General features: G+C 48.9%; 1 protein-coding gene across 2 annotated transcripts in view; it reads right to left on the reverse strand.

The window, feature by feature from the left end:
* The window catches only part of Iqgap1 (IQ motif containing GTPase activating protein 1), a 74,666-nt gene that overhangs the window by 26,173 nt on the left and 35,407 nt on the right, over nt 1-13,086 (reverse strand). For both annotated transcript variants that reach the window (XM_070043316.1, XM_070043317.1), the window contains exons 7-15: nt 12,459-12,572; nt 11,805-11,983; nt 10,150-10,234; nt 8,291-8,454; nt 7,550-7,634; nt 6,918-7,081; nt 6,662-6,822; nt 4,191-4,315; nt 2,462-2,625 (exon numbers count right to left, since the gene is read on the reverse strand). In XM_070043316.1, coding sequence (XP_069899417.1) covers nt 2,462-2,625; nt 4,191-4,315; nt 6,662-6,822; nt 6,918-7,081; nt 7,550-7,634; nt 8,291-8,454; nt 10,150-10,234; nt 11,805-11,983; nt 12,459-12,572 — 1,241 coding nt within the window. The remainder of the gene's footprint in view (nt 1-2,461; nt 2,626-4,190; nt 4,316-6,661; nt 6,823-6,917; nt 7,082-7,549; nt 7,635-8,290; nt 8,455-10,149; nt 10,235-11,804; nt 11,984-12,458; nt 12,573-13,086) is intronic.

The raw sequence follows: 13,086 nt of genomic DNA on the forward strand, positions 1-13,086 counted from the left end.
GGACTTGGCACGACAGATTATTCTACTGCCTGTATCCTGCAATTGTGAGAGCCAGAGCTGGCAACTACTGCAGACACCATTAGATCTCAGTGGCTGGACTGAGCTTGGTCAGCTAGCTGTCCCGAGGAGAGAGAGGGTTAGATCTTGGTTGCTAGGTAGTTTGTAAGCTAGCTGTTCCGAGGAGGAAGAGGTTCTTTTTGTTGTTGTTGTTAAGATGTCTTTAAGGTCTTCATGGACAGCACCAATTCAGCAGACTAGTGTAGCATTCTTCAGAAAAAGTGCACCAAGTGTTTTACATGCCAGGTCGTGAGTCAAATGTTTACAGTGTTCTTGGCAAACCTAACATGCCGCTTGGACTAACAGCAACTGGGCTGAATAGTGGCTCAGTGATACAGTGCTTGTCTCACAAGCATGAGGCCCTGGGTTCTATCCCCAGTACTGAGGAAAAACCAGGTGCTGGTGGCTCATGCCTATAATCTTAGCTACTCAGGAGGCTGAGATCTGAGGACAGTGGTTCAAAGCCAGTCCGAGGAGGAAAGCCCATGAGACTCTTATCCCCAATTAACCACCAGAAAACTGGAAATGGCACTGTGGTTCAAGTGGTAGAGCTCTGGCCTTACACTGAAGAGCTCAGGGGCAGCGCCCAGGCCCAGAGCTCAAGCCCCAAAACCAACCAAAAAGAAAAATCACTTACATTGTTTTATGTAAATATGGTTTCCTAAGGCCTCAATGAGGCAGAATAAAGAACTTAAGTCAACAACCATGACTGTGTAGCTCAATGTCTGGGCTTCGGGGCAAAGTAGAGAGATTCTCTTCTTGACAGCTGGCATTCACAACCTTCTGGCAGGCTGGCGCTCCTCCCTCCCTTACACTCTCAAGAGCCACGTGGCCACAGCCCTCCAGTTTAGTGCTGCTCAGGGGACAAAGCCTCCCAAGGCGTCAGAAACTGAGAGCAGTCCTCTTTTCAAAGGATAGTTTTAGAAAGAAAGGCTATTTAACCAGATTGCATGCCAGGCCTGTCCCACTTTTAATAAGCTCAGTCTCAGGAAAGGAAAAGGAGCACGGCACAGAATGAAGGAATGAGATGGGGGTAGCAGCAGATCCTGGTACCCTGCTCTGCTGCAGGCCCTTTCTACTGCTAAAAATAGAAAATGACCACACAAACCCCTAGAGCCCTAGAAATAAGTGCTGGAAATGCTAAACAATAGTTCCGATGTGAAAACTACAGGGAGTCAGAACAGGCTTGGGGCCATGTAAGCAAGGGGGCTGAGGTTCAGCCTCCAAAAGTAGCAGCCCTAAGTCTTTGCATCATAAAAAAGAAGCCATTTTTTGGTTCAGTTTTAGATATTCCACATAGAATATCCTTGAGTAGGATGTGCTAGCTTTACTGGAGAATTTCTGTTGCAAGTTCGCTAGTTCTTTACAAACACTTCCAAAAGTACAGATGGAACACATCCCAACTCATTCTCTAAGACCAGTGTACCTGAATTCCAGCACCACACACAAAGACACCACAGCCAACTACAGACTGAATTTGAATTAAGGTATCATACTTGCTAAATTTGGATTTGCTAAATTTGGACTTGCTAAATTTGGATTTCAGTGGTAATTTTTTTTAAACCATTCCCAAAATGGCTCATAGGACTAAGAGGCTAAACTGATGTCTAAAAAAAGACAATTCTACCTAAAGGGTAGTTTACCTGATTTGGCCTGGCAATGTCAAGCAAATTTTCCTGTAATTATTCCTACACTTGTGAGGAACTCTGAAGTTACTCCACAGCTAAAGGAAAAAGTGTCAAGCTCCACCCACTTCCTCTAAAAGTTAAATCCTTTGACCCAAACCTTACCACATGAGTGAGAGCTATCTTTAGAAGTTATATCTCCAACCTACTTTCCTTTTCACAGAGGGAAGGAACCTGGGTTATTTTCGCAAACCCTCTCAGAGTCAGGCATCAGGCTCCCGATGGGCTCTCCAGGCAGTAAAAGCAGACCATGACTGCAGAATCATCCAGCCAAGCTGGTGTCAGAGACTCCCAATCAGCAGAACTAAAACCTACAAAGCTGGAGTGATAAAGTGAGGTTTTCTGTGTGTGTTTGTGTGCACATGTATGCGCCAGGACTTTGTCCCCGTGTCTGAGCAGCCTGCCACTTGAGCCACAACTCTACTTCTGGCTTTTTGATGGTTAAGTCTCACACTTCCCTGTCTGGGCTGGCTTTGAATCACAATCTTCAGATCTCAGCCTCCTGAGTAGCTAGGATGATAGGCATGAGCCACTGGTGCTCAGCTCTGGAACTTATATTTTGATATTTACTTAAAGAGACATTAATATAGGCTGGAGACATAGCTCTAGCAAGCACAAAGCCTCAGAACACCAAAGAGAGAGGCAGACAGAAGAGACAGACAACTATCTAGGAGCGCTGAAGAGATCTGAAGGAAGATCACAGCCCCAATGGCGCTCACCTGGGCCTTTTCTCGCTTGGCGCGGATCAGGGTGTCCTGGTAGTGCTGGGCCACTCCCGCAAGGACCCCCTCCAGCTTGGCTGCAGGAATCTGCAGAGCCTGCAGCGTCTTCTGGGCGTCTCCTTCGTCCAGAGCTTCATTAATTAGACCAATGGCCAAAATACCTAAATGCCCACAGAAAAGACACTGTGTTTCCATTAAGGAATTTACAAATGAATCAATGGTCCCTGGGCCAGTGGTACGTAGCTCAAGTCCTGGCAACTAGGGAAGCTGAGGAAGGAGTATTGCTTGGGCCCAAGGTTTAAAGTAGCCTTCTTATTAATTTTTTTTTTGGTCAGCCGTGGGTCCTGAACTCTGGGCCTGCACACTATCCCTGAGCTCTTCTGCTGAAGGCTAGCACTCTACCATTTGAGCCACAGTGCCACTTTTGGCTTTTTCTGCATATGTGGTATTGAGGAATAGAACCCAGGGCCTCATGCATGCAAGGTGAGCACTCTACCACTGAGTCTGGTAGAGTGCCCAGGGCCTCATGCATGCACTCTACCAGTGGTAGAGTGCTCACCTTGCATGCATGAGGCCCTGGGTTCTATTCCTCAATACCACATACGCAGAAAAAGCCAGAATTGGTGCTGTGGCTCAAGTGGTAGAGTGCTAGCCTTGAGCAAAAGAAGCTCAGGGACAGTGCCCAGGCCCAGAGCTCAAGCCCCAGGACTGGCAAAAAATAAAATAAAGAAATACAAATAAAAAAATAAAGAAAGGACAAAGTCTAGGAACCTCCTGTCTTAAATTATGCAAACAGGAGGTCAGTGGAAGACCATGCCCAGAGCTCCCTTTTCCAAGGCAAATAAATAATCACTTCCAACTCACCGGCTACACATTTTTCACAGGAAATACAAATTAAAATTAGAAACTCTTTCTCCCAGGCACCTTACATGAATTTGCTACTTTTGTAAGGACTCTACTAGATAATATAGAATGTAGTTGGTCTTTCCCTGATCTCAGGGAAGCAGCCTTTTTTAAACCCTAAGAATATCCTAAGTGACAGATGTGTCTTTGTTATTTATGACGCCTTTAAAGTTTAAGGACGGGGCTGGTGTGCTGGAGAGGTTAACTGTACTACTGTGTGGTTGGGGCTTGGCTCCCATCCTATCAGCCTGCCTCGTCATCACCAGGGAAAGGAAGAAGACTGGAAATGGAGTTCAGTTACATGGCCAAAAATTCAATCAACTGTGTGTATGTAATGAGGCAGAAATAAAAATCTGGCTCTCTATCAAAGCTCAGATGAGCTTCCTTGGTTGGTGATACGCATCAGTGCCAGGAAGGGCACAGCTTTGTGTCTGGGGTACTCCCAGACCTTGTCTTATCTCCCTTATCCATAAAGCTATCATCAGGAGTCCAGCACTTTTCTGAGACTCTCAAGCATGAGGGGTGGAGGGAGCCCCCACAGTTGTAGCCAATCACGCTGGAACTTGTGGCTGGTGTCTGAAGCCAGGACCCGGCCCTCAACCTGAGCACACTGGCCTGATCGCAGGTGCTTTACATCAGAAGCCCTGTTTGTGCAGCTGTAACAGTAACAGTCACATTCAACTCCAGCTGATTTCTTACTGGATATGCTCACATAGTCATAACAATTGCCTGGCATTCTGAAAAGCGTCTCCAACTGTGGTTTGTGGAGCAGTTTAGGCATCTTTACCAGCGACGCTGTCGGGGGTAACAGGGCGCCACTCACGCTCATGCTCCTCTTGCACCACCAGGTTGACTTGGTCCACACAAGCCTGGATGTCATTCCAGGTAATGAAGGCGTTGTTCTCTGCATGTGCCTGAGCTTTCAGTTTCATCAACTCATCCAGATACCTGCCCAAGACACCAACCAAAACAGACAGACAGACGGTGTCAGGATTACTGTGAGAACAGGAATGAGAACAGGAATAAGGAACGAAGACTTCTAGGATGTCCAGTTTGGGGAGTGGTGTGTTACCTAAAACAGAGTGTAAAAATGCAAGGAAAACTACTGATTCCCAAAATTTTAATTTCCAAGTAAGACCAAATCTAGAATCAGAGGCAGCAGCTCAAGCAATTCCTCTAAAAACAAGAATGAACATAAGCATCCAGGATGAGCTGTGACTCAGCTGTAGAGCACTTGGCTAGCATCCAGCAGCCTTCCTTAGTTCATTTACCAAGACACCAACAAAGCCACACACGAGTAAAATATGGACAGGGTAAGAAAGATAAATCCATAAAAAGGTCGATTTAAGCAAAAAATAATCAGGTAAAAATGTTGGGTGATAGGTAATAGGGAAAGGACTGTTTGATGGGCAAAGTTCAGAAGAAATGATATTTTGGTGACAGAGGAATATGATAAATATAAAATGTAGAATAAGCTGTCTCCCTAATCCAGCAACAGGAAAGACAATTTTCATGCCTTTTGATAGGAGGCAATTTGAAGTACGCATCCCCAAAAACGGAGAACTAAATTATGACAACCTTGTGATTTCTTTCTTTCTTTCTTTCCTCCCCAAAAGTGCTGGGGTTTGAAATTAGTGCTTTGTGCTTGCCTAGTAAATCTTCTACCACTTGAGCCACATGCTTTAGGTTACTTTTCAGATAGTTTTGTTTTTTTTTAACATGTAATATTTGGGGGGGGGGGAGGGGTTGGTTGTAGGGCTTGAACTCTGGGCCTGGGCGCTGTCCCTCAGCTCTTCAGCTCAAGGCGAGTGCTCTATGGCTTGAGCCACAGCACCTCTTGTTTTTTTTTTTTTTTTTGTCAGTCATGGGGCCTTAACTCTGGGCCTGGGCGCTATCCCTCAGTTCTTCAGCTCAAGGCTAGCGCTCTACCACTTGAGCCACAGCGCCACTTCCGGCCTTTTCTGCTTATGTGGTGCTGAGGAATTGAACCCAGGGCCTCGTGCATGCAAGGTAAGCACTCTACCACTGAGCTACCTTCCCAGCCCCAGATAGGGTTTTGCTCAGAAGGTTTTGCTGACTTTTTGTGGGCTACTCTCAAACACAATCCTCTGAAACTACACCTTCCAAAGTAGCTGGATTAAAGTGTGAGCCACCATGTCTAGTAAGCTTTTAGATCTAATTTCCAACTTAGAAGAATATGCCAAATATGAGAGAGCTGGGATATTTATTTATTTATTTATTTTTTCCGGTCGTGGGGCCTGAACTCTGGACCTGGGCGCTGTCCCTCAGCTCTTCAGCTCAAGGCTAGAGCTCTACCACTTGAGTCACAGCTCCACTTCCGGCTTTTTTCATTTTGCTTATGTGGTGCTGAGGAATGGAACCCAGGGCCTCAGGCATGCAAGGCAAGCGCTCTACCACTGAGCCACCTTCCCAGCCCCAGAGATGGGATATTTAATAGGACAATTGGCTCCAGCACTTTAACAAGTCAGTATCACAAAAGAAAGGACCATTCTAGATGCAAAGAAACTAAGGGACATAGAAACTAGAGGCAACACAGGATCTTGGACTGGTCCCTGCTTTGGGACCATATGGAGCAGAATGAAAACAGACTAGGTTTAGAGGATTTATTTTTTGTCTGTCGTGGGGCTTGAACTCTGGGCCTGGGCTCTGTCCCTGCGCTCTTCAGCTTAAGGCAAGCACTCTATTGCTTAAGCCACAGTGGTACTTCCAGTTTTCTAGTGGTTTACTGGAGATAAGAGTCTCATGGACTTTCCTGCCTGGGCTGGCTTTGAACCATGATCCTTAGATCTCAGCCTCCTGAGTAATTATGATTACAGGTGTGTGCCACCGGGCCTGGCAGGTTTAGAGGATTTTAAAGAAGCATTGATAGGAAATGGCGTTACTTTGGCTATTCGACAAACTTAAACACATATATAGTGACATCACAGGGCGGGGTGGGGTGGGGGGGAGGCTGGGGCTGCCTGCAGACCAGTCAAAAACCCTACAATGGGGGCTGGGAAGGTGGCTCAGTGGTAGAGTGTTTGCCTTGCATGCCTGAGGCCCTGGGTTTGATTCCTCAGCACCACATAAGCAAAAAGAAAAAAGCCGGAAGTGGTACTGTGGCTCAAGCGGTAGAGCGCTAGCCTTGAGCTGAAGAGCTGAGGGACAGCGCCCAGGCCCAGAGTTCAGGCCCCACGACCGGACCCAAAAAAAAAAAAAAACAAAACCTCTACAATGAGGACTGCAGGAAAGACAGAAGAGGCCAGTGTTCTCAGCCCGGCCGCAGGTGCCCACCTCTGACAGTTCTCCTCCTCGATGTTGGTGAGGCCCGTCACTGAGCTGCTCAGCTGCTTCCACACTGTACTCATGTCTCCGGACTCCAGCGCCCTGTTGATGAGGGCCACCGAGGACAGCATCTCCACGGCGACTGAGAGCTCGGGATGTGTGAGGCTGTGCTGTACACAAGGGTGGGGAACAGTGAGGAAGGATTCTCCAGATGCTGGTGAGCGCGTGGGGACCCGCTACGGCCTTGCACCCACCCCGCACTCACTTCAGGACTCTGCTGCTGCAGGGTGGCCAGCTCCTTCTGGTACAGGTCAGCAGCGAACGGATACACCTGGGGCAGCTGGGCCTCGGGGTTCATCAGCTCCAACACCGTCTTCTCTGCGACTCCCTTCTGGATGGCGGTGTTTATGGCTGCCACAGCCGCCAGTCCTGCAGAGGACACAGGACAGAAACGCAGCGGGCGCGCTCACGGAGGTGCATTCTGTACAGACACTGTCTCTACGCAAGTGAACATCAGCCGCTCCTCATAAAGGTGTTCCCATGAGTGTGACCATGCAGTCTCTACTGTTCTCACCCGGTTTTTTCCCCACCCAATTCATCCCACGTGCTAACGCTTGTCCACCTAAACTCCTTTGCCTTCCTTCCTCTGGAGCCTGGCACGGCTGCCATTCAGCTCCCCACAAGCTCCCAGTGCTTCACCTGACTACACAGTGCCCCTCACCCCGCCTCTGCTCCTCCAGCTCCCCAGTCATCAAGTGCCACAGCAGAAGCGAGTCTTCCTAGAATTTCAGGAATTCTGTGCCACCACAAGATTTGCTTGTCACGACACCAAGCTGGGGGTGGTAACAGCCGCGATGACACCCCCTTCTCCCCCCCAACCTGGAAGAGCTTTCTTACTTCTCTGGTACTGCTGGGCGGCAGAGTTCGCAGCGTCCACCCCAGCCTGCACCTCCTCCTTCTGCAGGCGATCAGCCTGGCCGTGCTGGGGGAAGCAACGACGGACATTGAGGACACAGCAGCTCACTCCCAGGCCTCCACCTGGCCCTTTCCTAACTTAAGTGCTGCCGCAAGGAAGAGGGAGCCAGGCACACAGTGGTGGCTTCAGGACTGTGCAGCCAGGGCTGCACTTGGCTGGGGCCCAAACCCCTTCCAACCTCGGGAGAGTGGCTTTCCAGACACGCGACATCTTCAGAGATGCTGAAAAGCATCACAATGTTCTCAGAAATGCATATGCGCTGGTCGGCATGTTGATGCTGCTAACTCTAACACAGGCTGGGAATTTGTCAGATGTACATCTGCCCTTACTTAGACAGCCCACACCAGTGTTCCCCAGGGTCAGCCAGGGGAGACTGGTAACATCGGGGTTCTCTTATTAAAGTGGAAGTTCCTGAAGTAAAAACGTAAATTCAGGGTTTCCCAAAGGCTTTTTTCTGGGGAGGGAGAGGGATGGCTGAAGAGGGGTTAGGTGGGGTGGGGACAGTGGAGCACAGCTCATAACTTTTCAAAAGGATTCACAACCCCCAAAGCAAAAGAGGACTGAGGATGATGTGGGCGGTGCCTAGGGACTGGAGGAGATGCTCTGGGATGGCCACACCAGTGTGGACGCCGCAGGCCCATGCCCCTCGTGCTGGTCCTCACCTGTCGCTTCTGCTGCCTGTCACTCAGGAGCTGCTTCAAGTACCAGTCGCTGTTGGGCTGCTGCAAGCCCCGCAGCGCCAGAGCGGGTGACTGCAGGGCCTTGAACAAGGCGGGTGCCGCCCCCTGCTCCAAGGCCAGGTCGATACTCTCCAGTGCAGACAGCGCTGCGGGCAGGAAAGGGCAGAAGCGTCTCAGACACCTACACCAACAACATAGGCTCCCCCACAACAAGCCCAGGCCAGGTGGCAGGACAACAGCTCAGTCTCTATTGTCTGCCTCAGAAGTGAAAGATTGTAGGACTAGAAGGAACCTTAAAGTCATTAAGCCCAGTGGGGTTTTAATCCAGCTACTGGTCAGATTCCATAGTTTCCTGTGCCCCTACCAATGCCTTGCTCTTCGAGGTAGACAGCTTGGTACTGTCTCCAAGCCTCCAAGCCAACATGGTTTCCGCATTCCCACTAAACACCAAGTCACTGTCCAGGTAATGCCTGCACACTGCTCGGTAGTGGCAGAAAGCATCTCTGAAATTCACATTGTTGAACAATTTCACTTAGAAAAAGACAGAGAGGGGCTGGGAACGTGACTTAGTGGTAGAGTGCTAGCCTAGCATGCACAAAGCCCTGGGCTGGATTCCTCAATATCACATACACAGAAAAAGCTGGAAGTGGTGGTGTGGCTCAAGTGGTAGAGTAGCAGCCTTGAGCAAAAAGAAGCTCAGGGACGACGGTCAGGCCCTGAGTTCAAGTCTTGGCTCATGCAGAGAAGGGGCACTCAGTGCTGAGGTCATGCTTGTCAGTTGCCTGTGACTAACTGGAGCCAGGTCTCCAAGCAGAAGGACACTGTCCTACACAATTGAACCACAACGCAACAGACTACAGAGTCTCGGTCAGGACTTAAGCCATACTACATACCATACAGACTTAAAACCTTTGGAGATGCTCAGTTGTCAAGCATATTACTGGCTGAAATGGGAGATGAGCCCCCAGGGAGCAAGGAGGACGCTGCTCCCATGCTGTTATTATCGTGAGCCAAACGAGACCAAGTCTGTCGTGAGTGGCTGAATCTATGCTAGGAATCAAAATAATTTCTAAAGAGGCCGAGTAAGCGATCTCTGCCTGAAAGAGTTGACAAATATATCAGACACAAAGATCAGACAATACAAAATAATAAATCAAGAACAAAACTGTGTTTAGCCTGCATGGGATTGGAAGGTAAGGGCTAGTACTGCAAGCTGCGGCGGGTTCCAGCGTGAGGGCTGGGCTGGGTGGCAAGTGCGGTGCTCAGTCTGCCCTGCGCAGGAGGCGAGGCTCAGGGCACTGCCGAGGGGAACTACATGGTTCCCATCTCAGCCAACAGCTGCCTTCAGTACCATGAGCCTGTCATCCTAGCTACCATGGAGATTGGGCAGACAAATCCACAAGACTCTTCTCTCTAGTTAACCAGCCAAAAATCCACAAGTGGAGGCCTGGTTGGAGTGGTAGAGCACCAGCTACGTGAGAAAAAAGCCAAGCAAGAACTGATAGCCCTGAGTTCATTCAAGTCCCAGTACCAGCCCCAAACCAAAGAAGTAGGTGTCAGCGTGAGAGTGAAAAACTGGAGTGGCAGAAGGTGCTGCAGACGTGGGAGCTGCCTAAGACCAGCACCACTGGACAGCCAGAGAACCGCGCGGAGCTCTAAGACACAGACTGAACAGGTTCGCTAAGCACCTGAAATGAATACATTAAACCACGTCCTAAGTCCCAAGAGCTCAACGCACACAGGGTTGTATACAGTCAAACCAACATGCTGTTCTATACAGTGATACTCACTGTTGTGTACAATCAAATCAACACACTGCCTGTACAACAAAGGATACTTACTATTCACTTTGTTCACATTGCCTTGAATCTCCGCCTGGGTGAGCAGCTCCTCGTAAACATCTCTTTCTCTGTCTGAGTTTTCTGTCTGAGGGTGAGTAAATGTGATCACATTAGCTCAGGTGTTCGAGACCACAGAAGTCCACGCATATGCTTCTCTCCTCCACCATAGGGAAACCAAGAGTAACCGTGAGTGTGGCTCAAAGCCCTCTGCAAAGATCGGGGCCAGAGGCCAAGTGACGCTAAGTGAACATGAGCATATATTCCCTTGTAGTGGGAGCTCGGGAGCTCCCGAGGAGGACGCAGGGGAGAGCCCTGCCCGCCTAAGGACCTGGGCAGAAGGGGTACATGGGATGCCCATCGCATGGCCTCCCACTGGGGATGCAGGCAGGGCTAGCTACAGCTGCAGGGCCAGAGATCTCTGCTCTACAAGAAGACATAAAGAACATTCTGTGAGCCAGGTGCCGGTGGGTCACGCCTGTAATGAGGCTGAGATCTGAGGATCGTGGTTCAAAGCCAGCCTGGGCAGGAAGGTCCGTGAGACTCTTATCTTCAATAAACCACTAGAAAAACAGAAGTGGCGTTGTGGCTCAAGCAGTAGAGTGCTGGCCTTGAGCTGAAGAGCCTAGGGACAGCGCCCAAGCCCAGAGTTCAAGCCCCACGACCAACAAAAAAAAGGGAAAGAAAGAATGTTCTGCGAAGGGCGGCCTTCGCCACACCTGACCCACAAGGTTGAGGGTAATGTGTGTGAAGTTCGCCGTGAGGCGCTCAGCCTCAGGTGTGTCAGCCAGAGTCACACGCCTGGTCCCATATGCCTGTCATGGGGAAAACACGTATTTCACCCTGAGGAGCTGGGGAAGGAGGCGGGCTATGTTAATATTGGGGGCACTACTGATTTTTAATGGCTACATTCCAAAATTTCATTCAAACAAAATTCAATTTGAAAAAAACAAAACAACAACAAGAACAAAAAACAGAGGTCAAAAGGAGTCTAAAGATGGGTGCTGGGGGCCCATTCAGGAAGCTAAGATCTGAGGATCAAGGTTCAAAGCCAACCCAGGCCAAAAAAAAAAAAAAAAAAAGAGTCCATGGAACTCTTATTCTCCAATTAACCAGCCAAAATCCCTAAGTGAAGGTGTGGCTTAAGTAGCAGAGCACCAACCTTGAGTGAAAAAGCCAAGGGAGAGCACAAGACCTCAGTTTAAGCCTCACATACTCCATCCCCACTCAAAAGGAACAAAACAAAAACCTACATACTACAGAACTCTGCTTATATGAAATTCTAGAGATGGTAAAATACAGTGATAGAAAACAGATGGGTAGTTGCCCGGAGTTAGGTCGGGCATGAGAGGAGGTAGAGATTCCTCTAAGAGGCACCAGGAAAGTCTTGTACGCTCAAATGAATGAATTTAATTGCATATAAATTGTACTTCAGGGATGGGCATGGTGGCATATGCCTGTAATCCTAGCACTGTGGAGGCAGAGGCAGAAGGATTATCTGGGCCACACAGGAAGTTCCAGGTAGTCCGGACTATATCATGAGTCTTTGTCCCTTCCCCCAGTGAATATATGCTTCAATAAAAATGACTTGAAAGTAGAGTCATATCTAAAATATAAAGGACATAAATTAATTAGAAAGAAGAGATGTCCTTCGTTACCCTGTTTTTGGCGCTTGTCATTTTGTCCTGCTTGGCCTGGTAAAGCATATCCTGGTAGGTGGGAGCCAGGGGCTCTTCGAGGTTTATGAGCATGGCGTTGGGGTTTTTCAGAGCTGCAAACGTGTCGACTGGAATCCTTCGGTCGATGGCTTCGTTGATAGCAATGACAGCAGCATGTACTAGAGAAAATTCAGAGCACAGAGTATGGAGACAGCAGCAGATTCCATAGAGGGCAAATGCGCAACACAACGCGGCATCCCCTATTGTAGAGAGGGGCTTCTGTGTGCAGCAGAGAATGGTGAGCGCGCTCTTCCCGGAGCCTCACAGCGCAGCTCTGCCCGGCGCCTGCTCAACCTGCAGTCTCACAGGCAAATGCTTGTAAGAGAACTGCAAATACCGCAAGAGGAAGATGGGTGTGGGGGGCAGAGCTGCAGTCTCAGCACCTGGGAGGCTGAGGCAGCTGGACACTGAGTCCCGGGCCAGCCTGGGCTTCTACACACCTCAAAGCAAAGGAAAAATAAACAAAAGTTGAGAAGGTGTGAGCAACTTTAAAAGGCACTAAAACGTAGGACTCATTTCCTGAACAAGAGTCAACAATTCTACGCTAAGGAAAGTCAACAGTTTATGTCCAAATAAGACTAGACAATGACTCACGAGCTGCTTCATCCACCGAGAGCTCGTTGGCCAGGATGCCGCCGATCTTGCTGAAGGCGGGCATCTGAATCCCGTACTTCTCCAGCTCAATCTTCATGTTGTTGATTTCTTCTTCTACAGAAGGGGAGGGGGGCCCAGGGAGCAAGTTAAGCACCTCACAGCTCAGAACAGGAAATATTCCTCAGCTACAAAATGGGGTGGGATGGCATCTACTTTTAAGTTGTAAGGACTCCAGTAAATAGTGTATGGAGGCACGCAACACAGTGGCCCCAAACCATGATCTTAGGGGCACCAAATGACCTGAAACAAGAAGGCCTCTATTTCTCATCACAGCTCAAAACTGCCACTTCTGGTATTTCCTACAATAAACTTTTGAGTAGAGGCTTTAGAAGGATCTCAGCAGTAGTTACAATTATCTCAGCCTTTATAGAACCCAAATCACTGCTGCTATTCCACAATTATTCTTCTTTATCTTTTCCTGCCAGTCCTGGGGCTTGAATTCTGGACCTGGGCACTCAATGCTAGCTCTCTACCACTTGAGCCACAGTACCACTTCTGGCTTTTTCTGGTGTTTCTTTAGAGATTGGAGTCTCATGGGCTTTCCTGCCCGGGCTGGCTTTGAACCATA

Source organism: Dipodomys merriami, unplaced genomic scaffold, assembly GCF_024711535.1.
Source record: "Dipodomys merriami isolate MVZ:Mamm:240054 unplaced genomic scaffold, mDipMer1.0.p SCAF_33, whole genome shotgun sequence".
Taxonomy (NCBI): Eukaryota; Metazoa; Chordata; class Mammalia; order Rodentia; family Heteromyidae; genus Dipodomys; species Dipodomys merriami.